Raw genomic sequence first — 26,809 nt, 5'->3', positions numbered from 1 at the left:
AGTGTAACTATTATCTAGGAGGTGTTTGAATTTAATTAGGTTAATAAGAAAGACAGATGAATAATATTTAAGTACACTGCCGAGTCAGTGAGCACAGGACGTTGTTATTGTCAAATTTTTCGCACAAAAACAGCCGTCGCCGTCAACACAATCGGAGTGGAAGAACGGCAGTATCATGCTGATATCTGGCAAAATAATTCATACAAAGTAATCGTCTCGGTATCTTGAATCGTAATAATTATGAATATTAGTTTCAAATGTTATCGTGTTTATGTCTTTTGTAATATAAGTGAAATGTTCTCTGGAATATGAAACATGGAAACGATTTGCGCTACAAACTATGCCAGCCATAATGAATCGCAGCAAGAGAAAATTTTATTTGGCCAAACTATCACAATTTCAATTTCAATATATTTCAGTATCAAAAATGCCTGGCTTTTTAATTGATGTAACACTTACCTTATTTAGTAGAATATTTAAGTTATTACAAAATAAATATATATGTGTATATTTTATAGCTAAATGATAAGTCATCTTATGTAACATAAATATATATCCAAACCGCACCGCACTAATAGTGAGTGCTACAGGGCTTAATGCTGTACACTCTTGAAACATTTCCACAATAGACCACCTGATGGTAAGTTGCCAACACTACTGATAGACATTGGCGCTCTAAGAAATAAGTACAATTATTTGCGTCGCCAATGCGCCGCCGTCCTTAAAAATTAGAAGATTGTTTATTTATGAAGATGTGCCTGTACTGGCCTACACACCTCTCAAACAACAATAGTAAGTAAGGGATGTGTACCTACCTGGATAAGTGAGCACAAAACCCTACCTTTTTGTAAGGATGATTGTTACAGTGTGTTGTTTCTTACATTAATCTCTGTATCTAGTCATATCCATATTTTTTTGAAATATCACATCCTTTCATATACATGGACCTTTTATTTAGTAAACCTCTTACCTTGTCCATATTTAATATCCGTCTTGTAATGAGATACGACATTCGGTTATTGTTCAGTTTATTTCACAAATACTTCTTTGCTATTACATATTCATCGCATTTTTCATCCCTTTTCTTCATTTTGTGACTCGGAATTATACTATTAGTTGTTTTCAGTAAGTTTAGTAATAAGACATTTTGCTGTGCCTTTTACTTTCCTCTCTCTTCAGATGACATTATGGATTTTATATAATGGTACTGTTCCGATGTAAGTGATTGAATACACATGTGGCAGAAATTTATAAGCACGTGACGTATCATCATCATCATCATCATCAGCCCGTTTTTGTCCACTGCTGGATTCCTTTCTCCGGCTACTCGCATCCAGCTCCTGCCTGCCGACTTGCGTATATCGTCACTCCACCGTGCCTGAGGACGTCCTACACTACGTTTGCCGAGACGCGGTCTCCACTCTAGAACACGTTTTCCCGAACGGTTGTCGGTTCTACGACAAATATGACCAGCCCACTGCCACTTCAGCTTACTAATCCGGTGGGCTATGTGTACCGATGACTTTGGTTCTTTGACGGATCACCTCATTTCTGATGCGATCCCTCAGAGAAACGTGACGTATTAGAAGCAAGAATTAAACTGATGTAAACTTAAAGGTACTTACTTGGATTTGAATTCCAACTGAGATCTCTCGGCTATTACATAAAATAGTTTAATATCAAACTAGATCTGTATGTAAATTATTTTAAATGTAAACATGTTTACTTGCAATTTGTATAATGCCAAAAACATCGAAACGTTGTAATGTGATGTATATGGTTCCGTATTAGTTATAAATTTTATCATCACATGACATTACTATACATAGCATATCGTAGTATTTCCTAAGCACGAGCCCCCTTTTTTGCTAAACCTCGTCACGATTCTGGCACGCCACAATGTCGCGTTATACAACACGCCCGTTGCCAACTCGCATACCATCGTGTGCAAAGTATTAGAGTAATTATGATTATGTAATTATACACAAATGTAATTACAATATTAATATGAGAAAATTGTGATTAGTATTTATCATTTTTTTCTTCTTGTTCTCAGAAAAGGAAACTTGAAAGTGAGGCTTTACGCATAACATACCGTTTGCCATCACAACAGTCAGAGGTACCCCTTAAGAGCTCCAATAGATGTATCACGTCAAAAAATTGTATGAAGAACGCACCGCAAGCGGTGCCAAGATTAATTTCCAAATGAATTCCGATGACGCCAGAATTTATAAGAAATTAACCTTAATTTCGTAAGCGTTTGTGTTTTTAAAAGCTACAAAAGAACAGAACTAATGCGTCGTCATAACTCCCGAGTAAACATAATCTCAGACGGAGTAATTGACGAAACTGTCCAATTTCGAGTTATTTACGTGGCGTTCTTTTCCTAGCGCCTTTTTGTATTCGTGTATCTTCGATTTCAAAATAGAATGTTTTTTTAAGCATTCGTAATATATCTATTTTTTTATAATTTGATGTTATTATATTTTGTATTGCTTTATTACATTCTAAATCTAAATTACTAAAATGTACGAAAAACTTTATTCGTATGGAATTACAGATTGAATTAAATTTTGATAAATAGAACGTTAGATGTCCGATTTAAACAAAGGACTTTTCAGCTTTCTATATGTATTATACATTAGTTGAATCAGTGGCTTTATCCGCGCGAAATTTGCAATAAAAATCGTATTTCCCCTTAAGGGTTGAATTAATCGAAGACACAGTGACTCCACAACTGATTAAAGAGCAAGAAATGAGATTGACTTTGATGGGATACAACGCTGGGTCCGATTCCAGGGCGTGTTCTGTACGACACCCTGGAATACCAAAGTGCAAGGCTTCAGGAACTGTTTGTACAGAAACAAGCGGCTTTTTACACTTTTGAAGTCATTTCTATTTCAGTCTCCTGGCATCCAATAACTGCATAACAGCAAAAACAAAATAATATGATTGGTTATTATTAAATATATTACATACATATTTCTTGCAAAGACAATGAATACAATGTTATCGGGCATATTAGTAAGGTTATCTACCTAATAAAACCGGATATACATATATATGATAGTAATTAAAGTTCTTACTCTTGTAATTGTTCGTACACATTTGTTGATAAAAGATACCTAAATAACATTTGATAAGAAATTTAATCTCTATTTGTAAACGGTAATTGAGACGTGATAACCTGAATAGAAGTTATATAAAGGTTAAACATAATATTGTTACTATATATTAAGTCTTCGAATGTTTGAAATTTACTTGGGGGTAGGGCTTTGTCAAGCTCGTCTAAGTAGGTACTACCACTCATCATCAATACATAGTATAAAACAAAGTCTCGTACCGCTGTTTGTCCCGATGTATGCTTAGATCTTTAAAACTACGCAACTGATTTTGATGCGTTTGTATGTATAAGGTTTGTATGTATAATACATGTACAATATAGTTGAAAAACTGTGAACATTGTAAGATTTTCTGCAATATATTTAGTATCAGCATTGCAACCGTTCGAAGCCGAAGCGGGTCGCTATTATATTACCCGAGAATCTGTACTTAGTATATTGTATTCCGATTTAAAGAGTCAGTGTATCTACTAGCACATGGGACATAACATCTTCTTAGTTCACAAGGTTGGTAGCGCTTTATTCATTTAAAAAATAATAATTAATTGAGCGCTAATTTATATGGAATGTGGTGACCACTTACCATCAGGTGACCCATTTGAACGTTCATCTTATAAAATGTATAGTTATTGTGTAGTGTATACTGTTTTACAAAATGAACTAAATAAAATTTCCGACTCTGCGAAGTCAATATATCCTTCGAGGAACGAGGATGTTATAATAAGACCACGCAAACGTTTTTACATTCTTCACTAAAGGCAAGCATTAAAAATACATTAGTACAAATAATATCTTATCAATTTTGTATAAAAACTTAGTTCAAATTCTGTAACTTTTTTATGTCTATTATTTTTAATAATAATTCCATTCGAATATACAATTGCGACTATATTTAGTTTTCTCTTGTCTCACATTTTTTTTATAATTAATAATTCTAAATCACAACATTAAAACATTTTAATATGACGTGCTATAATGCAATTTTACGGAATATATAGTTAAGATTTGAGAGATCTTGTTTCAGAAACTGCAAATACGTAAAGGATGTTAGCAAATAATAAATAATAATCCACAAGCAAAATTTATTACTTATTATATACATGTAAACAATGTATAAATCAATTGTTAGGTACATGTTTACATTAAGCATATGTATATTTAATTCTGTTTCATTTATGAGAGTATATTAAAATCACATTATTTTTATGGTTAGTTGAAGCTTTCATCCTCGTAAATCTCGGATTATACATAATCGTTTCATCTACTTAACGAGTACATCACCAACCGAAGATTAATTAATACAATAACACAATTTGCTAGATTGATGTCCGTTTATATTGATCTCGTTAATGAAGCAATTTGAAAAAATATATCTTAATAAAATAATACAAAAAATATATATATTTTCTAACACACACAAATTCTACTTTATCTCTTTTTGTATACCAATAATATATTATCGCCCCAATATATGAAAGTGCTATTTTGGCATATTATTTATAACCAATGGCAGGAGGGGTGAAGACAATAAACCACTTTGACCTTGAATTGAGGTGACCTCATTGGTTAAAATTATAGATTCGTGTTGAAGTTGACGATCGAAAATATGACGTTTTGAAAGTAGTCGCCGTTATTATAAGAATTTTGGAAGGAAGATAATATTTATGTTATAAATTACTCAAGAATTATTTGCAGTGCATAATAAAACAAAATTCAATTTGGTCTATCTAAAAGCAAGGTTTGTTGAGAATTTCTGCCATTTGAATGTTTCCTAAATGGTTTTGAATGTGAAGTCCTCTGAAAACGATTTTTATCAATAATCTTCAATTATAACTCATGTAACTGTCATAGCTTATGGTTTACCAAGCATAATGGATACAGTTGTGCCAATTTCCAAGTTAATTCGCATAATGATTTAAGTTAATACTTTATTAAATGTATACATACATTAATATCATGAGTTTCATGACATTGTGGCTTGTAACGACGTACTTCGGTTACGCGAGTAAATGGTAACAAATGTAATTTGTTTATTTTTTACTAAAATGTTCTTAAACTGGTGTAATATGATGTTCTTACCAATTTCGGTCCAAAATACGAGATTGATTATTCGTAATAGAATACATACATACAGTAGTCCAAGTAAGTAGGTATATTTAATACAGGACAGTCAGGGGCTTCGAAGTATCGAGGAGATGGTCTCGTACGATCTATTGGCTATTTAGTTAGTCTATCGAGTATCTGTAGACTGTTGACCATTCGTCTTTGCAGCACTAAAATCCAAAGTTCCCATCAAAGTAGGTTGTTCATCTGAGTTGTGCGGGGTAATCACACAATAACACTCCCAAGTGGGAACTCTCCTAGTGTCCTTTCCACCCTTAGACATTCCAGTGAATATAAGTGTGAGAGTCTACCAGCCTACCTCCATGAGAATGGAGAAACGACTCCTCGACTGCGTTAAAGCGATGTGATACTTACACAAATACGCAGTTGAAGCAATCCTGGTTGAGTCAAACGCAGACAATAACTGACGTCCATAAGTCAGTAGTCCTCATGCGCTGATTGGCTGGCTGTCTTGGTTCACGAGGTCGGATTAGACTGTCTCCTATGAGACTGCTATGGTCTAAAGTAGAAGACAAAGTAAGAAATAAATTGAGCCGATCCTGCTCGGCAAAAACTACGAAAACGTCATCTGAATTTTCTGAAGGTTTATGTCGTGTGAAGAAAAAGCCAATTCATCATTTACACTACGTGACTGTACTTTTTCCATACATTATACAGTCAACTAATATTTAACCTCAATTACCGTCGACTACATTAAAGTAACTGTTATGTTTAAATTAATTAGATAATTATTTGAAATTGCATACAATAGTTATTAGCATACTTGATAATTAAAATTGATAAAGTAAAAATAAAAATATATTTTTTATACATTCTATAACCTATATAGGTTTCATATGCTAAGTTTGTTTTTCTTATCTAATTAGAACTACACGAGCACTGTATTGGGCGTAGTATTTACAACGTGAGGCTATTTGAATATAACAGCTTCCGCGTACTAGAATAACCGATACGATTCTTACTCATTAGCAAATTTGCTCCGATGGAATCGAAATTTAATGTGTATAGATAAATCTTTAATTAATTAACAATAAATCAAGTCATTAACCAGCAATGTCTTATGTCCAATAAAAGTATAGCGACCGCGTAAACGGGGCACGTTGCATGTGTGGGCGCATAGTGCGTGAATGTGTGTGCGTGCCGCAACAAACAAACCGCTAATAGCACGCTTTTTCAGGAACGCTATATCTGGCACGCTCGCCTCGCCTTGCGGCGACACTCGGTTGATCTAGCATTCCTTCGTCAACGTCAAAGATAATCGTAGAGTTTGACGAACGACGTAGTATATCAAACGGATACCTGTTTCATATAATTTTGCTAGCGATGATTAATGTTTTTTTTTTAATTTCGAATACATTTTGATCCCACTATGAAAAAGTCAGTTAATTGAAAATGTGATTGGCTACAGATGCAGCGAATATGTATATATTGTATCTGTATTACGAATAAGTATTTCAAAAGACGGATGTGAAACTATAGAACAATACCTTTTGCTCATGACTTGAACGATGATGATTGAAAATGTAAAATTATTTGAAAAGTGACTTTGTATAATATCGTAGTGAATCATTTTTCATCACAAATATTGTTAAATTCGTACCATTTTATTTAGTAGTGAATTTAGTTCTTTTTAGTAGTTTATAGTAGTGTTTATTCACACACACAGTCAGAGGTACTTTTTTATTACAGTGGGAAAACATTCACAGCTTACCTCTTTATGTTTATATGTATGTATGAATAAGAGGTTTTCCCCTTCGGGACTCTTTTCGGAATGTTTTTAATAAATTGGGTATACTTTCGATTGCTTCATAGGGTGTTTGCAACAATATTATATGTATTCACAATAATATATACTTAATATAGATCTTTTCGGAAGAGACGGTAATAATCATTGTATGTACACCTCGCTTCCGACTTCGCATAGTTAATACATTCTTCCTAGGGCAAAACATTCTAGGATAAGATTCTATAGCTATATTTAACTTAGCCTATAAAAAAGAAAGTGTTTTGAAAAAAATACTCATAAATATATATCAAACACCGTGAACTTAGTATTTATTGATTTCTAGGCAGCGTATTCAAAAATGTAATTATAATTTATTGACATATTCTGAAACTAAAATGGCGTTAAATAATATACTAGGTACTGAGTTTCCTGCCGGTTCTTCTCGGTAGAATCTAGACTTTCCGAACCAGTGGTACCTTCACATTTAATTCAACACTGTAACCGGATTTTTCGGATTTTTATGAGTCTATTTGAATAATGAATAAATTCGATATAAAAATCATAATACTAAAAAATATATGCATGTTTATGAAGCATTTCATTAAGGAATTCATATACTTGACGAAATTCGTTTATTTTTATCTAATTTAAATAATCTAAAAAGTTTTAAATGGATTCTAACTCTCTTTAACTACATGTCCCTAGAATACATCCACTCTATTAGCAGTAAACTCTCAAAGTTCAAAAGTTTAGCTATTACTTTTAAAAGGTTTATAATTTCATAGAACATTACTTATACCTACTTTTATACGCTTACGCAAATAAAATTTAAATTAAAACGTCTGTTTCATTTTAATGTAGATATGTACGTTTGAAACAATAAAGTAAATAAAATAAATAAAATTGTTATTATTTTGTAGGCGTTATTATTTTTAGGATTGGGAAATACTCGGCATATAACCGTTCTAATTCTTGCGCTATAACTAGCCGGACTGCCAACAGCGTGCCAATAATCGCAACCCGCGACCTAAACCTCGGAGTAATTTATGAACTGAAACAACATCAGCGTACTATCCGATATTTATTTACATTCTATAAATAACCATATGTACAAGATTTACACAGCCGCAGTGCGCAGGCGTCGTCACGTGAGAACCAGTGGTAATAGCAGCAGCAGCAGCGCTGAAATAGGCGCCCGCTGTGAGCGAGGAGTACCGCTCACTCGCGCCACAGCTTGATCACGTTGCATAGTCTCCATTTCGCTCTCTAAGGAAACAAGAACAACAAATCAAGTACTTTATTTAATGACAAATAAATTTTATGCTGGTGTTCATTTTATAAACCAGATGATAATGATACCTTCCCTCAAATACAGGTAGTATAAGGAATAGTCTACAAGTCTAGCAGTATTGACAACTAGGGAATTTGACATGCCACATATACTGGGTCATTACATGTCAAGACACCGGAACACTATGTATTGACAACTTATAAATAGTGTACGGTGCTAATGGCTTTGTGTAGTTATCTAAACGGGTGCTCAGATAAGCCTGTACAAAGCTCACATTTAACTAACTAACTTGGCATAATAGTGAAATAAAATTAATGCTTCAACTACAGTTAAGTAGTAAGCAACTTCAACGGCAAAATTGTTTCCAATAATTTCTATATCATTTATCTCGATTTTTTTATCTTACGAGTGAATAATATGAAAATAGAAAATCGATTTTGTATCCCTTTGTTCATGAAAACTAATTTTAAATTTATTTTTCCTCGACACGTGTATAATTAAGCAGTTGATAACGTTCATTGCTTCTAAAATATTTGGCAAACTAACACAGATCTTTTGAAAATACCTATTTTATTATGTATCCAAAACTATTTCAGTTTCGAGAAAGACAAATGATTGAAGAAAATCAGTATAAGATATATTATAATGCGAGAGACCTTCGCGGTTAAATCTTTCAGTTTTATTATTCGAGGTGACCCAAATAACTAACGGAGAACTCATTAAATACAATGCAACTAAAATGTATACACGTGTAATGACACGTATTTCAGTAGAAATGTAACCTAAAAATATTTAGCAGTAATAGAGCTATTTATATCTTCACTTTAAATTTAAAAAAAAAAACAGGAGTTGAGTACCACTATTGTGAACCGAGAAAGTAACGAGCCCAGGTGGCCTAGTTGTTAGAACGCTTGCATCTTAACCGATGATTGCGGTTTCAAATCCAGTCAAGCACCACTGAATATTCATATGCTTAATTTGTGTTTGTAATTCATCACGTGCCCGGCGGTGAAGGAAAATATCGTGGAGAAACCTGTATATGTCTAATTTCATAGGAATTGTGCCACATTTGTATTCCATGCGGGATTCATTAGAGCAGCATGGTGGAATATGCTCCAATCCTCAAAGGGAGAGAAGACCCAGGAGTGGAATATTTACAAGCTGTTGTTGATGATGATGATGAACTCGGTAGATAATTGATTAATATGTAAAACAGTAGAAGTAATAATGATACCTATTGCTTCATAGTCTTGGTCGTCCATTCCTCGTAGTCGCAACAGTAGGGTGGCGCTACGGTCGGCCGCCGCGCACGTGTAGCGCCCCGCGTCGAGCGCGCTCAGCTGCGCCAGCGTGAGCCGCGACAACACACGGCCCGCCCATCGCTCCGTATCCAGTGATATGCCTCCACGAGAACCCTGCTCAATGACGTATAATATCTTAATGAATTAGAATCCTCTTTATAAATATTTTTTCATATATTTAGTATATTATGCCTCTAGGATAGTTGTTTAGAAAATTTTAATCGGTAAATTAAGAATTCGTTCATTTGTTTGGTAAATTTAATTTTTTGATTTTTAAAAGTTTTATCAAAATAAATTGTTGAATTTGATAGAAAAATTAAAATAATTAAATATATAAATTACTTTTGATTTCATAGGTAATAAAAGATGTGTTCAAAAGTATTATACGATAAATGATGGCCATATAGCCCGTTATGTTGAATAGAGATAGACAATAAAGGTCCCTGCAGGTAAACGTAGATTGGCAAAACTCTAAACAAAATGGGAGATCGACATAAAAAAGATCTCAAAAAGGAAATACTGGCTATAACTGGCTAATGACAGCAAATAAGAGAGACAAATGTAAAGCCTTGGAAGTGGCATTGACTTGAGAGAGGTCCATTCAAACACAAAATAAAGAAAATTCAGACGTGATTAATGAAATGTACCTGTGGATCTAGTGTTATCCCGTCATGTAGCCAACGCATGCGCAAGGGTGGCAGTGCGGCTAGAACGTCAGCTGATAACTCAGCCGAGCTATGGGCAAGTTCGTAGCGAGCTTCGCAAGTTAGCCTCGTTGCTCCACCGCGCGTGCCCCACACCGCACCGCCGTTAGTACCCACCGCGCGTACTGACACCACTGGTAACGCCGACTCTGCTGGGATAAGATACCGAATTACATAAATTAAAGAAACACAAAAAAAACATACAAAATCGCGACTACAGCTTATCATATAATAATGATTTTAAATAAAAATAACAAATATCGTTCTTCAAATATACATAATGTGCTTATATTAGTATTATTAATTAATAAAAATAATAAGAATTTTGGGTTCCATTATTTGCCCAATTATTCCCCATTTCCAATAATATTACTTTTTATTATTTAATTAACTTTTAATAAATCTCGTATCACTTCATAGATAAAGCTGTGAAGTACAAATCTTACAATTATTGATCCTTCGAGCCGGATCTTTCGAATAAACATAGCGTATAAACTATAAAGGCTAATAATATTATTTCATCTTGTTTCATATACACACCTACTACTGTTAAATTAAAAAACAGGCTCAATTTGGGCTCTGTGTTGATCTGACACTCGTATCTGCCAGAGTCGCTCATTCGTAGCCTCTCGATGCGAAGCGTATGTACTGCACCCGTCACACGGCCAGTGTCGTCTCGTGACGTCAGAATATCACCAAGCAGCTCATCCGAGCCTGTGTCTCCTATAGCAGGCCCAGCCGGAGCCTCGGAGCACGATACGCGCGCATCAGCAGTAAATACAGCGCCCGCGTGCGTCAATATCTGCAGGTCACTCGATCTGACCCATGATACCTAGAGGAAAATATTTTCATAAGTAAACTACTAAAAGGTCGAAAAATAATTTGTTTTAGTGTATTTGTCGTGATCATCAACATTTGATACCAAATATTGTGTTACGAAATAGGTATATAGTATTATAGTGATTGTAGTCTTATAATTGATATGGTGTACACCATATCAAATAGTTAAGAAGCTGATGGTATGGACTGAATGTTTTAAATTGATTTAAGTTAAGAGATTTTACCTCAACTAATCCACTTATAACTTTAATCTAAGCACCTCTTTATTGGATGAATCAAAATATGAAAACAAATAAAAACATAAATAGGTACCTACATATAAATTTGGGACTTATCATAAATAACAAACGTAATAAAATCCCTTTCGTAAATAGTAATTTTAAATTACTCTATAATTTTGAATTGAATAGTTCCAGGAAGCTAGCACTATAAAAAAATAATTGAGAAGACATCGTACGGTGGCGATTATTATCTCGTAGCTAGCTAGCGTACTAGCGCTACGCTACTCCCTCGCGAATCCTCCTTGGCAGCGACTGCTTCCGGGAAGCAGCGCGCGTGCCCGCTATATTGGGAGCGAGTCGATGACCGGCTTTTTCTAATCGCCCGCACGACATCGCCGAGTCGCCACTTTTAGCCGCGTGACGTCCCTCCAAGGATTCGCGAACGTTTCCGCGGCCGCAGTCCGCACGCTCCACGTCATCTCCTGCTTGGCATACCACTTACCGACCTATACTTCAATGCGGCCTATATCCCCCTATCGATTTATATCGCATATTTTGAATAAGGTGACTAGATTCGAAGCGTAGGTATTTATGTTCCGTCATTTTTATTTTTCATTAAGACTCTTGATACTCGTCGCCAATAAAAACCGAACTTGTTTTTATTACAAACATACTTCTTAACAAGCTTAATAGCTTCTTGTACCGATCGTTCTTCGACCGTTTTACATTATCACTGAATATTATTTGGTTCAGTTGTTGATTTATGCATCAAAAGGATTTCGGTTTAGTTTAATGTGTCACATGTAAATGCTCCGAGGGTTGGTCCAGTAATTCACTTAGCGGAAGCTCGCAAACAAACGAACGGACATCCGAAACACGTGGGGAAGCGTGTGACATTGGCATTGATTATTTTTAGTATACAGCGAGTTACGCCGCTTCGTGCGAACTCGGGCGCCGCAGAACTGCGCGGATCTAAAGCGATCTCTCGGTGCACATGACTTTGATTACACATGACTATTCTATGCTAGACCACAGATATTTAATCTATTTTAAATCTTCGGTATGTGACTGGAGATTTAAAAAATAATAATAAAGTATACTTCGACTTGAGAATAGTTCTTGCTCTGACAATCCGCTCAAATGTTTTAAATACATTAGATTGCTTTTAAGCTTCGTGAGTAATTAATAATACTGTAGCTCATTTAAACGCTTCCCTCATTTAGTAGACGGTAGTAATACTAATAACTATTTATTTAATTTATCCGCTGGGCAAAGCAAAAGAATAGAGCCTCTGTTCTATATCTATATATGTTTGTCATGTAATATGTTAGATGTTACTATTATTAACACATTTTGATTTCTAGTTATTAAAACTTTTGGTAAAATAATGGTTTATCCACTAAGTGATCAAAATAAAGTAGATTTATATAATAATTTAGACGTAGATAAAAGAGTTCATGTTATTTTTAAGTGTACGTATAATTATACAGTTCAGTTCCTGGTCAAATATTAATTCTACCAATTTAATAATAAAAAAAGGATTTCATTAAAATAACGTTGAATTCATACAGTACAGAAAGGTTAACAAAAAAATATATATTATATTTCAGGAGTAAAATAGTTACCGCGCGATCAGCTAGATGTAACACACGACAGCGCAGCGCAACAGCCTCGCCCACTCGCGCCAACAACGCAGTTTGCTGGTGCACGTCGAACGAAGGACCGACTGCAGCAGCCGTAGCCGGTGCGACGCGTGGACCTAAGACATAACAATATATTCATATGATAAGGATATGACAAAAGAAAATCACGTCAGGTCACGTGGTCTCGTGCGGAGTTGAATAAAACTACATATCACCCTTAGTTTAATCGCAACCAACAATGCCATCAGCACTTCAACGACAGCGTCTCAAAATCTCATATAGTTAAGGCAAAACAACCAACAAACAAACAAAAAGAGTGTATTACTAGTACTAAGTGTACTATAACCAAATAATTTGAACCAAGACTATGGAATGATACGATATTATTGTATAAATAAAATGTATTTGTTCCAAAGACACACTTATCTCCAATTTTTAAGTCTATAACACTGACTGTGTAACTTATAGTCCAATTAATGTATTTTAATTGTATTTTGATTGTAGTAGTAAAACGTCCTTCTGACCCATTTTGGATACAGCTGCCATTCTTAATTAAGACAAACCAAATACGCAAGGGAGTTATAGCTCACGCTCGTGCGCAAACATAGGTGCACTCTCTATATAACTCACATAGTCTGATGGGATGTGGAACAATACAACCGGAGAGTTCCAAGGCATAGGAATTTAGGACCTGCCAACTAACTTCCCTACTACTGCTGCTACTGGGAATTCCTTGGCAAAATTGAATTGCTCGACCAAATTATATGAACATTCCAAAAAACTTTTAAAACAAGTTTAATTCGTATCTAGATGACCCTTTCTAAATTCAAAAGGTACTGTAATACCTACAATATGTACTCATTAGCTATTCCATATTATGCCAGATTATTCTTTCTTTATAATTATAGTAAATTATATTTCAGATAATACAAATATAGCTTTATCAACAAACAATATGATCCAACCGATATAATTCCAAGAATTCCTTTCTTTCACTAATGTAAATGTATATTGGTATATCCACAATTCCGATTAACAGACCATAATAATTATATTCAGATTATACTTCAACACATACCATGTTTTTGTTCCACTTAAGCATTCTTATTGAGATGGTTATTATAGTATGGGTATCAATTATGTTATAGTAGATATGATTACAGCTCATCAACTTTTATTTATTTCAACCTATCGCAATGTCTTTGCTGTTACAGATAAATTATCTCGAAGATAAGAAAAATAATGATAGAACTCGAATAGAAGTATTAATAGGAACAGCCATAAAAACAGAAATGTGGAAAATTTGATGCCTATTCCACCAAAGTCTTCTCGTCTGATGTCATGTAGTGAGACGTACAGGTTAGCTCTGAATTTCGTATTTACTGTCAAGCACGAGTTCAATTATAAACACCTACGAATGACGTGAAAACTCTAAGTAATACTTAGAGTTTTAAACGAACATTCAGAGAAAACAGAAATTTATGTAGCAAAATTGCTGCTTGTTCCACAATAGATTTCTTGTCTGATGTCATGTAATGAGACGAACAGGTTTGCAATGGATATCATGTTTACCGTCAAGCAAGAGATGAATTATGAACATATATTATTGACGTGAAAACAGCGCACATGTGCATGACCAAAATTGACCGAAGATCCACGTATTTCAACCATATAAAAATCTAATCTTTTCTTTTGTGTTATGTTCTGTGATCTATGAGATATGCAACAGTATAAAACCGCATTGTACGACACAATTTAGCTGTAGCATCGGCAAAACTCGTAAAAACGATCACATCCGAATTTAGTACGCTAACCCAAATTATCAATATTCATTTCTTATGCGAATATGATCTTTAGGCGAACGTAGTAAACTTGAAATATCATATGACGTTCGAAAATATTCGTCAATTTGACACGTCGATTTACATGCACTTGATTTCTCGGGTTGAACCGACACGAGAATCTATAGTGACGTACGGCGTATAGCGTATAGCGTCGAACGGCGCGATAGGGAGCTATTTCTATTGGTTGTGTGAATCGGCAGGACTCGGTTTTATTGAATTTGCCGATGCTACATCTAAGTTGTGTCGTACTAAACATGACAATGGGATCGATAACAAAATGAGCTCTTCAAAACTATGCAAAATTTTATCTTACTTGTTATTTAAATTGTTACAAGTTATCTTAAACATTTAAATAATTATTTAGTTCAAACTTTGTAGGTAGAAAATAATCGTCGCCGATAATATTACGAAATATATTAATATGTTATAATAGCTATATTTATAAAGTAAATATTATTTATAAAACCGAAATGGCTAAATTTCTCTACTAAATAATTGTAACTCCATCTACTGAAAATGCGGTGAACGTTTTAGTCTTGGTTTAATGTACTTAGGGAAAGGAATGAAATCGAATGCTTTTGAAGGAAACAGTAAAGATGGCGCTTATAATAAATCACCTTTTAGTACCTTTGTTAAAAAGTTAGTGGATTAAAATTGTATGCTTATAAACTGTATTGCACATTTTTCTATATAAGCTTGATATGTCTCTAATTCAGCCCAATATCAAATACCCCAAAAAATCCTATCATTACTCCTTACACAACTAGCGAGTTTTTGACAGCACAATTCTAGATATATATTTTTTTAAATATTTAAGCATTAAGCAAACGTGAAGCATGCATTTTAACTGATGTTCAAATTTTACATCATTTATTAACATAAGAATTAATAAAATTAATTCCTTAAATATATACAAATATAAACTAAAACTAATTGCTGTATAAATCTTGACCGCGTGGCGTGAAGTATTAATTTCAATTGTTGTTGAAGATTGTACCATCAGGGCTATACCCTCTTTAAACCTGTGATTGCTGGTACTGTAATAATTGTGTAAGGATTGTACATCACAAAGCCGAAACTGGCTTTAAAGTTATCATCGTTGGCCCATTTGGTCTGCCTGTTATAATAAAGTGAACCTTCAAATACGTCTCTTTGAAAAATTCACATTTTACAGGACCATTAAAATCTAAACTCTATATTAATTTTAAGTTTCCACTTAGAAAGAAGTTGGTAACATAAATCTCTGCTCGGCTTCGTTTGGAAATCTTTTAGTTAAGTTTTTTTTTTTTATATTCAAAATATTATAAATTAATAATAACGTTATCTATCAGTATCCTGAAAAGGCCATCACATCCAAATTATGAAGGTTATACTTTACCTATATAATAGGTAAATATATATGACAATGACTTGAAAATATATAAGCATATAAGAAATTAATCTCTCACAATTGATATTATTAGTCAGCAGTTCGATTAGTACTAAGAAAATTAATTTATTAATTAATGTAGAGTACGAAAGGCAACATAGGTCGTCTTAATCGATCATAAACGTTCAGCTGCGCTGGCCTGCATACTTTCCTATTTCATTACTTGTTGTAATAATGTGTTTACGTGACACAGATTGTAATTTGTTTGTAAATTTACTCTAATATATATAAAATGGTAGAGTAAAACAAGTAATTACAGCTCTTGGTGGAGAGTAACTACCTCTAAATGTTTTATTGTCATTATAAAGTTATTCTCTTCTTTAACTACTAATTAAAGTAAACATTAATCATTACTAGAAATTTCTTTGGTATATATGTATATATGCCATATGTAAATGTCTGGCGTTCTTTCAAATATTATAAATACTAATCAAAGACAATGATATATCTCTACATGTCATGTTTCTCTAGATAGAGTCATAGATAATTAAAGCATATTTTACTATTTATTATTATCCTAACAAATAATTATTGTACCTAATAAAAGATACATATTGAAAGAATATTTCGATAACATATACACATAAAATTCACAAATTCACAATACAGAGTAGGCAACATATTTGAGTAAAAATGCATAGGTATATTTCATAAATGATAAGCTGGAAATCTGATAAAAACAACTATAAAACACAAAAAGGGATAGGTGAGAAATTTTATTAAAATAGTACTAAAAATATAACGAAAGTACAATTATACAAAGTATTATCATTATCATTCAATTAATTTTAGTATGCGAAATAACTGCAGAAGTTAATTTGGCGCTTCATTCTCCAAATATTAGTAAAAACTACTTTAAATATTTTGGATTAAAGGGATTTAGCTTACATAAGGGTTATCTGTTTGTCTTCACGTCATTAGGGTCGGTTTAACCCTAAGGCGTGCCAACGTTTCACACCGACAAGAATTCCGCGTAAGATATTTAAATTATAACCTTCGCGAGTGAAATCGTGTTTGTGAGCTACTTTTGTAGTCTGTTAATATAAAATAATACATGTATAACAAAAATTGATTAACCCCGTTTGTGTAGAAAACTTCGTTTTTGCAAAATGAATTCACATAATTGATTTATAATTGAAATAAGTAAGGGGTCGCCTCTGATCGAACATTCACATTTTCATCCCAAGGGGAGGCTAGCATTAATCGCCATATTGGATAGTTTTCGCCATATTGATATTTTGTCAATTTCAAAAATAATAAAACCGTTTTTATTGTAAATTATTTTTCATGTATACTTTTATTATAGTAGATATTTGTCAAGATAAAATTTGTTTGACAACTCAAACCGAAAACATCAAAATCAAAATATACTTTTTCAAGTAGGCTTTACTTTTACAAGCACTTTTGAATTGTCATTTAACAAGTATTTTAAGTGAAGCTACCGGTTCGCAAAGCAGATTCTACCTAGAAGAACCGGCAAGAAACTCAGTAGTTAATCTTTTTTAACATTTAAAAATACGGTCATGTTAGTTACTTATAATTATAATTATATGTATGTAATTTATCCTGCCTGGAAGTCTACAAGTAAATCAAATATTGATTTTTGAAAACTTTCAAAATATGAAATTCGACCGTTCTGTATTATTATTTTTTTCTCAACGATATACATCAGTGATTTCGTGATCTTACGCGTGTGCGCGGGTGGGATGTGGGAACGACCGGCCTCGCATTATTAACATTTCAACGCTTCATCGCAGCTTCGCGATATTTATACATAGGCTGACACACAAACATAGCTAACGGCCCACTCGCATTTATCTTCCGAGAGTTATCAGGATATCCTCCAAATAGTACCCAGCTATTTACAAGCGTTATCAAGAACGCAACCGAACTGATTTTTTCGAACTTTTTCCTGTTCAAACGTAAAGCTGTAAAAGGTAAACGGAGGTACCCCATTTGAAACGCACGAACGAAAATAGTGCTATTTGTATATATCACTGTTTAATCTACGCAGCATGCTACATTTAACTCTTTATATCGTTACTGTTAAAAACGGGTCAATATAGGGATGTGATTATAATTTGTATTGTATTAAACATTATAATAATCCATAGTGATTCGTACCACATGTTAACAATAAGGGACCACCGACTGAGGTACACGCCGTGTGTGGCGCTCTTGCTTGCTTACTTGTTGATGTAACCCTCTTTCGTTGCGACAATAAATCTTTGGCATTATTATGCAAATCAACAAGTTCGCGCTTATTAGCATTGTAGTGAGTAAACACAGCAAAGCAAATTAACGGGAGGCGTCACACGTACACAACGAATTATTATAATAGTGACAAGTTATTAAAATTATTGCAGTAATTTCTTTTGTAAACTTATTTTGCATATTCATTGAAAAATTGCCATTCATTATTTTTGTTTTATTATTATTGTTAATGAAATATTTTTTCAGGATTCAAGTTGAAGGTTTTGAATTTTTCTTACAGATAATTTTTATTAGCAATTCGGATTTTGGGATAGGGCTGCATATCTTTGCCTCAAGCAGCATTTAAAGCTATAGGCCTACGATTAAACTGTTTCTATTTGTGTTTTCCTACCCATGGGTTTATAAGAGTCAGGGGATAAAGAAATTCACTTGTGTTCATACACCTAAGTTGCGCTTTAATACGGCCTTAGCAGATGTATGGGGTCCCTTGAACTCGATCAGGACATCATCATCACTATTACAGTGATGAAAATCTCTAGTATTGAATAATTAAAAAAATACAAAAATATGTTCGCATGTGTAGTGTACAGTAAGCCCAGTGCTGTTACTCCAGGGAAGATGAAAGAGCTCAATTAAACGTGTTTACGTTACGCGGCCGCTAGGCGCCGTTCAGATCCGCTTAGTGTACACAATATCATACAAATGTTATTTAAACGGAGTGTGTATTTTTTGCCGAGATGGCACAGTGGTTTGAACTCGAGAATAAGAAACGAAAATCACGGGTTCAAAACCGCGTATGTATTGTATTTTGTCTTAATTGTAATTTATGTCATAATCAGCGATGAAGCCAGCCAACCGATACTTACCCGCATGGAAGTGTGGTATAATAGATTTGATACTATAAACTCATACTCTTACTTTCATCTCTTCCATTGCTTCTATATATCTTAATCACAAATCATTCTTACCTAAATAGTCACCATTGTATAATCAACATAGTTACAGACACATTAAGAATATATTTTATTAATGTGTATTAATGTATGTGGCGTATTTTTTAATTTTTTACACCGTATATTACTAAACATTTTTTGTCACGCTTCCCTAGTTCAAAAAAATTAATTTTAGTTTTGTAATACAAATTAATATTCTGGAATTGCCTTGAGAATGAGTGTTGTTTCATTAGTGGTCCTTCGAGCCGGATATGGACCAACGACTTATGGATATCTATAATCTAATAATCGTACAAACAAATAATGAAACCCATTACGATATTATTATTACTTACATGTTTCCGATGTAAATATACGCTTCGAAACGATGACGCTCCCTACAAGCTTCACTCGTTTTAATACATCCACGTTGAGGGATATTTCTTTGATCAAACGTTAAGATAACAAAGCATAATCCGTGTTACCCTTTATGATGTGTTGTATACAATTGTTTATTACACACTAATAGTGAGTTATTGAGTAAAGACCGATCCAAACATCGATATTACAACGGACGTTAATCGGTCGCTCGTTTGTTTTCTCGCACACTTACCAATGAGTAACTCTGCCAGAGCCACCGTTGGCCTCGAAACGTAGACAATTCTATAGGACTAATCTCTGTAATTGTTTAAAGCTAAACTAAATATTTATACTCATTTCGTATTTAAACGAGTATTTGTTTCCGACGAAATTGCTTCCCTTTGATGAAATCACCTAACGACATCTGGACCGAACGCTCGCGGATCTGAGTCACCGGAACGAGGGAAGTTAAGTCATTTCGCCTACTCCGTAATAAAAATATATTTCTTTCCTCTATTTTGAATACCATCTCCAGATTCCAGTGCCAAATCATCGCACTCGATGTGTTTATTTTATTATACGTGTCGGTCGGAAGTGCGTTCGTTGCGTGCGTGGTGGGCGTGAAGGGCGCGCAGTACGGGCACGTGTCGCTAAGAGCGATTGTTCTGACTCACTCTGAAAAATGATCGTCAATTCTGTACTAAATCTTGTGCTATACATCTAAAGTATATCTTCAAATTTCGAACTATCCTATTATTCTCTACAATTATCCCTAATACAGTTATTTTAATTAAATAAAATAAAACCTTTTTCTGTACAATAAAACAGATAAGTTTTTTTTTGTATTGAGGAAAATTAGTCTATGTTGGTTTATGGTCAGGTGGTATATATATCAAGAAGTATGTGAAAAATAAATCAATCAAAAATACGACACATAAATCCATTTCAAAAACATTAAAAACGTTTCCGATCCCGTACACCCTATATAAAAGCGATGTGATGTTATTTATTCTACGCGCAATTTATATGTAAATTATTCAAACAAGTGTTGTCAAACTATCCCAAAAAAAAATCTTAGGAATATTTGCAAACACATCAACGTATCTTTAAGAAATTAAAGTGTCTGTAAAGTATTAAATATATTCACGTAATCATTCATACAAACTAAGCTTAATTGCGAAACAAATTTTAAAAGATTTAGATTATTAAAACGCTTAAAATACATTAGATTCAACATTCCGTGCTAAAGTATTTATTACACTTTCAATATTTATGTTGCAGCTTGCACGAAAAACTTCATTAACATTTTACACAAGTAAAAACAAACAAGATGCCGAATGCTCTAATGATTTAGAACAAAACAACATCGGTTAAAAATAAATGAAGAGCGAGTGCAAGGGATCAGCTCGGCTGCTTAGTGTCGATCGTATTGCGACCGCGCACCGTCCGTCATCTCGTGACAAGAGATCATGTTCGAGATGTGACATCATCGGATACCCATTATTACGACTGACACCACTGACTATATTCGGTATTAGGTGACGCTGTGACGCATATTCAAATATCAAACTCAATTAATTGCACTATAAAAATAAATATGAATTTTTTAAGATAAACAAATTATCTATAACGTTATCTTTATTAATAAACGATTTATGATTTTGAATATAGCCAGCTCGTTTAGTTTTGATATTTTAATCGATAGTAGGACCACAGACGGATAGATACTAGTTACCACGTATTCATCTCATAATCTACCGCCAAAGAGTTGTACTAAATAATATGGTATTGCAGTTTGAATGGTTAGTGAGTCAGTTTAACCACAAGCACTACCCTTAAAAACTTAAAAAATACCTATTCCGTCTGTCTGTCTGTATCTCTGGTACAGCTGGACCAATTTTGACGGAACTTTCACTGGCAGATTGCTGATATAATACTACTAATAGACCTTGCAAGTGTCAACAATCAAATTTCCATATATCGATCTGGCTCACTATTAAAATTAATAAAAACTTACTTCATAGCTAAACTTATGTAGTTTCTTGTTATATTAACCAAATTATTGTTACTTTGCGCTAGATGGCGGTACAGCACAACGATCTTTATATCGTTTAACCGTCATAGCTATTGGTATACTTTTGAGTACGGAGAATATTTCATCTCAAATCGTACCGGATAATATTTTACAAACAAAAGACTCGAGAGCCGGCAACGTATGCGGGGCGTCACCTACTATAATATATCTGTCGCTCTAAAATACATTATAATAAAATATATAAACAGTTGATTGCCTTATAGATATGAAAGTCAGATACAAAAACATATTCGAATTACATAGTTACGTTATCATAAAATATATTAAATGAATTATAAATATTAAAACATCAAAATTAATTTTTGCAAACCGTTAAAAATCTCATTTAAAAACATTTGGACGCTTTCCATGAGCTAAATGTTAATAGAGAGATATATTTCGAATGACTAGAATACTGGCCTAGATAGAGACAGGTCATTTTTACGCCTGTCGTGTACTGCCCATACGTAGTCTTTGGCTAGAATTTGATATTTACTATGAACACGGAATGATTTGAGATTTAGCAAATACTCTAGTGTGTGTTTTGGACCAAAATAACGTGAGCACGTGACATTATATGTACAGTGTCCCACGCGAACTCACTTCCCTGTCATTACGCACTTAAAATGAATTATTACTGCAATCTACAGCAAAATAATACTATAATATTTACGCTGACTTTGAAGGAATACACGAAGTAATTACGTTTGTTTTTTTCTTAAATAATTAATGATAAAATTGAAATGTTATAGATATCTATATCTATAAGATTTTAACTCAATAATATCTAGATATATTATAGAGTTTTATTATAACATATTTGGTATCTTATCTCATTGTTTTTTATTTACATATAATCCTTCTGAAAGTATGATAATGTTGGTTAATTTTTATTCATTGTTTTGAACTGTCTAAGGCTGTCTAACAGATCGGTTATTAAGGGATAAACCCTTTGTTCACTTCATAACGTCGTTTGTTTCGCTAATATTTGACAAAAAGAAATAGCCTATGTTCATTTTACAAACGTTGAACATTATAACTGATCTAATCAGGTGACAATCACCTCAGGTGCAAACTTATCTTACAATAGATATTTTGACAAACTCTCATTTCGCTAATATTTACTTTTAAATCGTCCTGTTTTTTATTATTTTTATGATATTAATGTTTGCCTGGAAGTTGTTTGTGAAATAACAATATTATATTTGTTACGTTGACTATTAAAAATCAATTCATTGTATCGTCTACTTAGGAGCATATTTAAAATGTCAAAATCAATATCAAAGGTCGTATTAAATCGAATCATAGACATAACGAAACAGAATTATTTTGATTGAATACTCAAGCGATGCAGTATCATGACTATATAATTTTGATACTTTATATTCCCATGACAAATCAGCGCCATGTGTGCAGTGTCGTCACAGCGCGTGGCCCCGCGGTGCCTATAAAAGCTTTTATGAGAATTCTGCCGCGACGCGGGACGGCAGCGGCGGGAAGGATGCGACCGCCCTACGCGCCTCACATCCACGGCTATTTTAACACTTTATACATACCTTTATTACCTTTATAGCTGTTAATGTTATACAAACTTACATATGAAATCGTAAAAAAATCAATCGCGCTTAAAGAATCTAAATTTTGATGAAAATATCCTCAATATTACAACAATAACCTTAAACCGCCAATTTACAACAATCTTTTATGCTTTTAATAACATTGATACTGTTGTTTGGTGCTATATAACAGTGAGTGTAAAAATATATAAAAATTATATACTATACCAGCGAGCGCCGGTAGAGCAGCGAGCAGCAGTAACAGTCCGCACACACAATCGCACATACTGCACTCGCACTTGAACCCACACCAGCAATACCAGCACTTCCAGGGGCACTTTACACCGCACAACACACAATGCACAGTATTTTATTGTCACAGTAAACACATCAACGAACTGTCCGTCCAGCATCCATTGCGTTTTTCATTTAGAACATCTGTAATAAAAAAATATATTTCAATTAGTAAATGAAGTCACCAATATTTAATCTATAATAATATTTTAAATGTGGAAGTAACTCAGTCTGTCTATTCTTTCACGACCAAACAGCTGAACCGATTGGATGAATTTTGGTATGAAGCAAACTTGAACTCCAAGAAAGTAAAGTACTTATTTGCCTAACATGACAACCAACACCCTAAAAAGCGAAGGAAGCTGAGAGCTACTTGTTGATGTTATGTAGTTGTCAAATAATTACTAATCATATTGTTCTGTCACATTAAACAAAAATCGCGCTTATAAATCTGAGCAAGCGCTGTGATGATGATTAATCTTGTAGTCGACAGTACAGGATATATCGTAAGGAAACCCGCAGAGGAACAGCGTAGAACTAATTTCAAACCTAAGAAAGTCCTTTGTCAGAAGCCGAATATAATAGGGTATGTTTTTTGTTTTACTATACTGAAAGTCTTTTGACTGATTACACACGTACGGAAAAAACTTAAAATATCTCTTAGTACCATACAACCAGTCACATGCTTTGGAATGGGAAAATTAGATCTCAAATCCCATATGTGCATACAAGGACCCGAATTTAACGATACAATAAATTTGAATGATTATTATTAGTTATCGTTTAAGTATCAACTTTTATTACTCATAAAGTCAACGTCGGTGTTGAAATCGTGACAAACTTATAATTAATTATTCAAATGGGTCACTTTCTAATAAGCTTCATATGAAATCAAATAGATATACTGAAAATTATGAAATATTTAAAGATACATTTAGTTATGTGATATACAGAAGGATAGACGTTTCGTTCGGAATCGACAGGATTAAAGTGGTGGAATGCGCTCGCTTCGAGGACGAGCGCGGGCGCGTCGAGCAATGGAAAGATATGGCAACTATTTATTGCAACATTCGAGAGTTACTACTAATATCACATCATAAACAATCTCGTTATAATATTCCGCCATAAAGTAATCAAAATTTAATTACGTATACAAACCTAATTTTAAACATTGTTCATTGTAATATATGTTAAATTATAATAAAGAGCTCTTAGATGTTTTACTTTATTTTGTTAGAAGTATCCTATGTAGGTAACACATATTAATTTTATGAATGAAGATGTTAAAAATTGTTTATATATACATACATATTTTTTGTTTTAAACATTATTGTAAATTTTATTTTATTTTTTGTGTTTAATTCTAGGATTTCATTATTTTTATTTGTGGTATACATTATATTAATTAGTGGGCATTTAATTTCATTAACTACGTTAAGTTATGCATACATCTTAGGAAGTAATCAGTGCGAATTAGACCGCTCATTATAGAAACATAATAACTTAAAAATATGAAATTAACAATTATCGACTTAAATATAGTATATAATGTAAAAATATTTACATTTTTAAATAATTTCCAGACCGCATTTCAATAACATCTTACTTCGATATTATTATTTTTACGAATCAGACTTAAGTGCTTTTACGCGCGTAAATATGAATACATTCCGAATTTCCCTGTAGTCGTAAAGCCGTCTTGGTATATAGCTAATTAAACGCGTACTTGTGCACAAAGTGGGCACAAAGTCCGGACTCCACAATAATCGTAAGAAAGCACTTTGATCTTGCCGACCAGCTTGCCATGATTTACACCGCTTGTCGGCGCCACCCGTGTAAAAGTCAACGATTAACACCTAACTCATTGCACGCTCTTCTAGCTTTTCGCCGGTTTAAAAAATATAACTTCTCAACAATAACATAATATAAAATCATAAGAAATGTCCCCGCTAATAAATACATTATCTGTAATTCATTTTCATTTATAAAACGAAATAACTGACGTTGTTACCTTACTCATAAATGACGTTTAATTAAACACAGTTTTTCGGTATCATAGATGTCATTTTCGATAAAAGATGAATCGTCATTACGTCTAATCAGCTAGAAGTCCGTTTTAGGTAAAGCCGTTCGTCCGTATAACAAACGTTCTATCTAAGTCTATATACGATTTTAAGTAAGATATTTAAAGTATTCAAGCTGAAGCTGACAGTGGGTCTACGTGACCAAGTATAGGAGGGTCTAAGTTAATCAGTGGTCTGTTGGCGCGCGATGCTATTTGCAAGCCGCCGCAAATAGCTCGCCCGGAATATCGCGCAAAGGTTACGCGGGTCTCCTCCTCGCCGCAGCTGCGCGCCTTACTCTTCACTGTCACCGCTCTGACAGGCGAAGGGGGGATAAGAAAGGGGGGGGGGCGTATTCTTTCATTTTTAAACTGACCACATACATCCTCAGAGATTTACATATATATTATCTTGTTTGTTATTACCTGATATGGTAAACAATTCTGAAATAACGATTTTTTTGTCGTTTTCGGTTGTGGATCAATGACTGATTTGTAATCCCATTGTAACAAAAGAGGTTTTAGTAGAATATTATACAATAGATAATTAATTAAATTATTAAGTTGGTTCTTATTATGTGAGGTTAAAATTAGTTATGGAAATGTCACACGTCACGTATAACCAACGTGATTTATGTTGTATCATCTTACAGTAGTAAAAACAGGAAGCTGGACCTAAAAACGTACATACGTACGTATTTCTTAGATGGAAGCATTTTATGTCTATTATTGTATGATATGCTGATGGTAATTTGTATAAAAATGGTAGTGAAATCAGACAATTAGGTACATAGAATTTTGAGCTATTTGTCAAACATCGTTATTTTTTTTTACTTTTTGTAGTATGAAAGAATTGAGGGAAATCATTTCAATAGAAATTTAAAAGACTTTTCGTTAAACATATTATTCATTCTCATTAATTTTCAGGTTACTCTCAAATCTATCGAGACTAGGTAAAACATTTTCTTATAAATTCATTACAGACAAATTTAGTATGTTTCAGGCTAAGATATATACGGACTATAAACTCAGTCGATTATCTAAATGTAACTGCTCGTTTGATTTGATTACG

At 33.6% G+C, this 26,809-nt stretch overlaps 1 protein-coding gene across 2 annotated transcripts; it reads right to left on the bottom strand.

Moving 5' to 3' along the window:
- Nucleotides 1-8,037: 8,037 nt before the first annotated feature.
- LOC124534733 lies at nt 8,038-23,812 on the bottom strand. Of its 2 annotated transcripts, none has more exons than XM_047110723.1 (6): nt 23,610-23,812; nt 12,955-13,088; nt 10,809-11,100; nt 10,212-10,420; nt 9,498-9,678; nt 8,038-8,238 (listed from the first exon to the last, which is right to left on the bottom strand). In XM_047110723.1, the coding sequence occupies exons 1-6, from the start codon at nt 23,665-23,667 to the stop codon at nt 8,117-8,119; spliced, it is 996 nt and encodes a 331-aa protein (XP_046966679.1). In that variant the 5' UTR covers nt 23,668-23,812; the 3' UTR covers nt 8,038-8,116. The 2 variants fall into 2 exon arrangements, with proteins under 2 accessions (XP_046966679.1, XP_046966680.1); XM_047110724.1 differs by having other exon boundaries at nt 10,212-10,417.
- Nucleotides 23,813-26,809: the final 2,997 nt, after the last annotated feature.

This window comes from Vanessa cardui, chromosome 13, assembly GCF_905220365.1.
Source record: "Vanessa cardui chromosome 13, ilVanCard2.1, whole genome shotgun sequence".
NCBI lineage: Eukaryota > Metazoa > Arthropoda > Insecta > Lepidoptera > Nymphalidae > Vanessa > Vanessa cardui.
Note: the sequence above shows the minus strand (reverse complement) of the source record. Positions and strands in the feature narration are given on the sequence as shown.

Coding starts and splice junctions, on each gene's coding strand:
- LOC124534733 (XM_047110723.1), bottom strand. CDS start 23,667: ATGTGCGATTGTGTGTGCGGACTGTTACTGCTGCTCGCTGCTCTACCG. Junction 13,089..23,609: donor TGCTCTACCGGCGCTCGCTG/GTATAGTATATA, acceptor GTTATGTCTTAG/GTCCACGCGTCGCACCGGCT. Junction 10,421..10,808: donor TTTTAATTTAACAGTAGTAG/GTGTGTATATGA, acceptor ATCTTATCCCAG/CAGAGTCGGCGTTACCAGTG.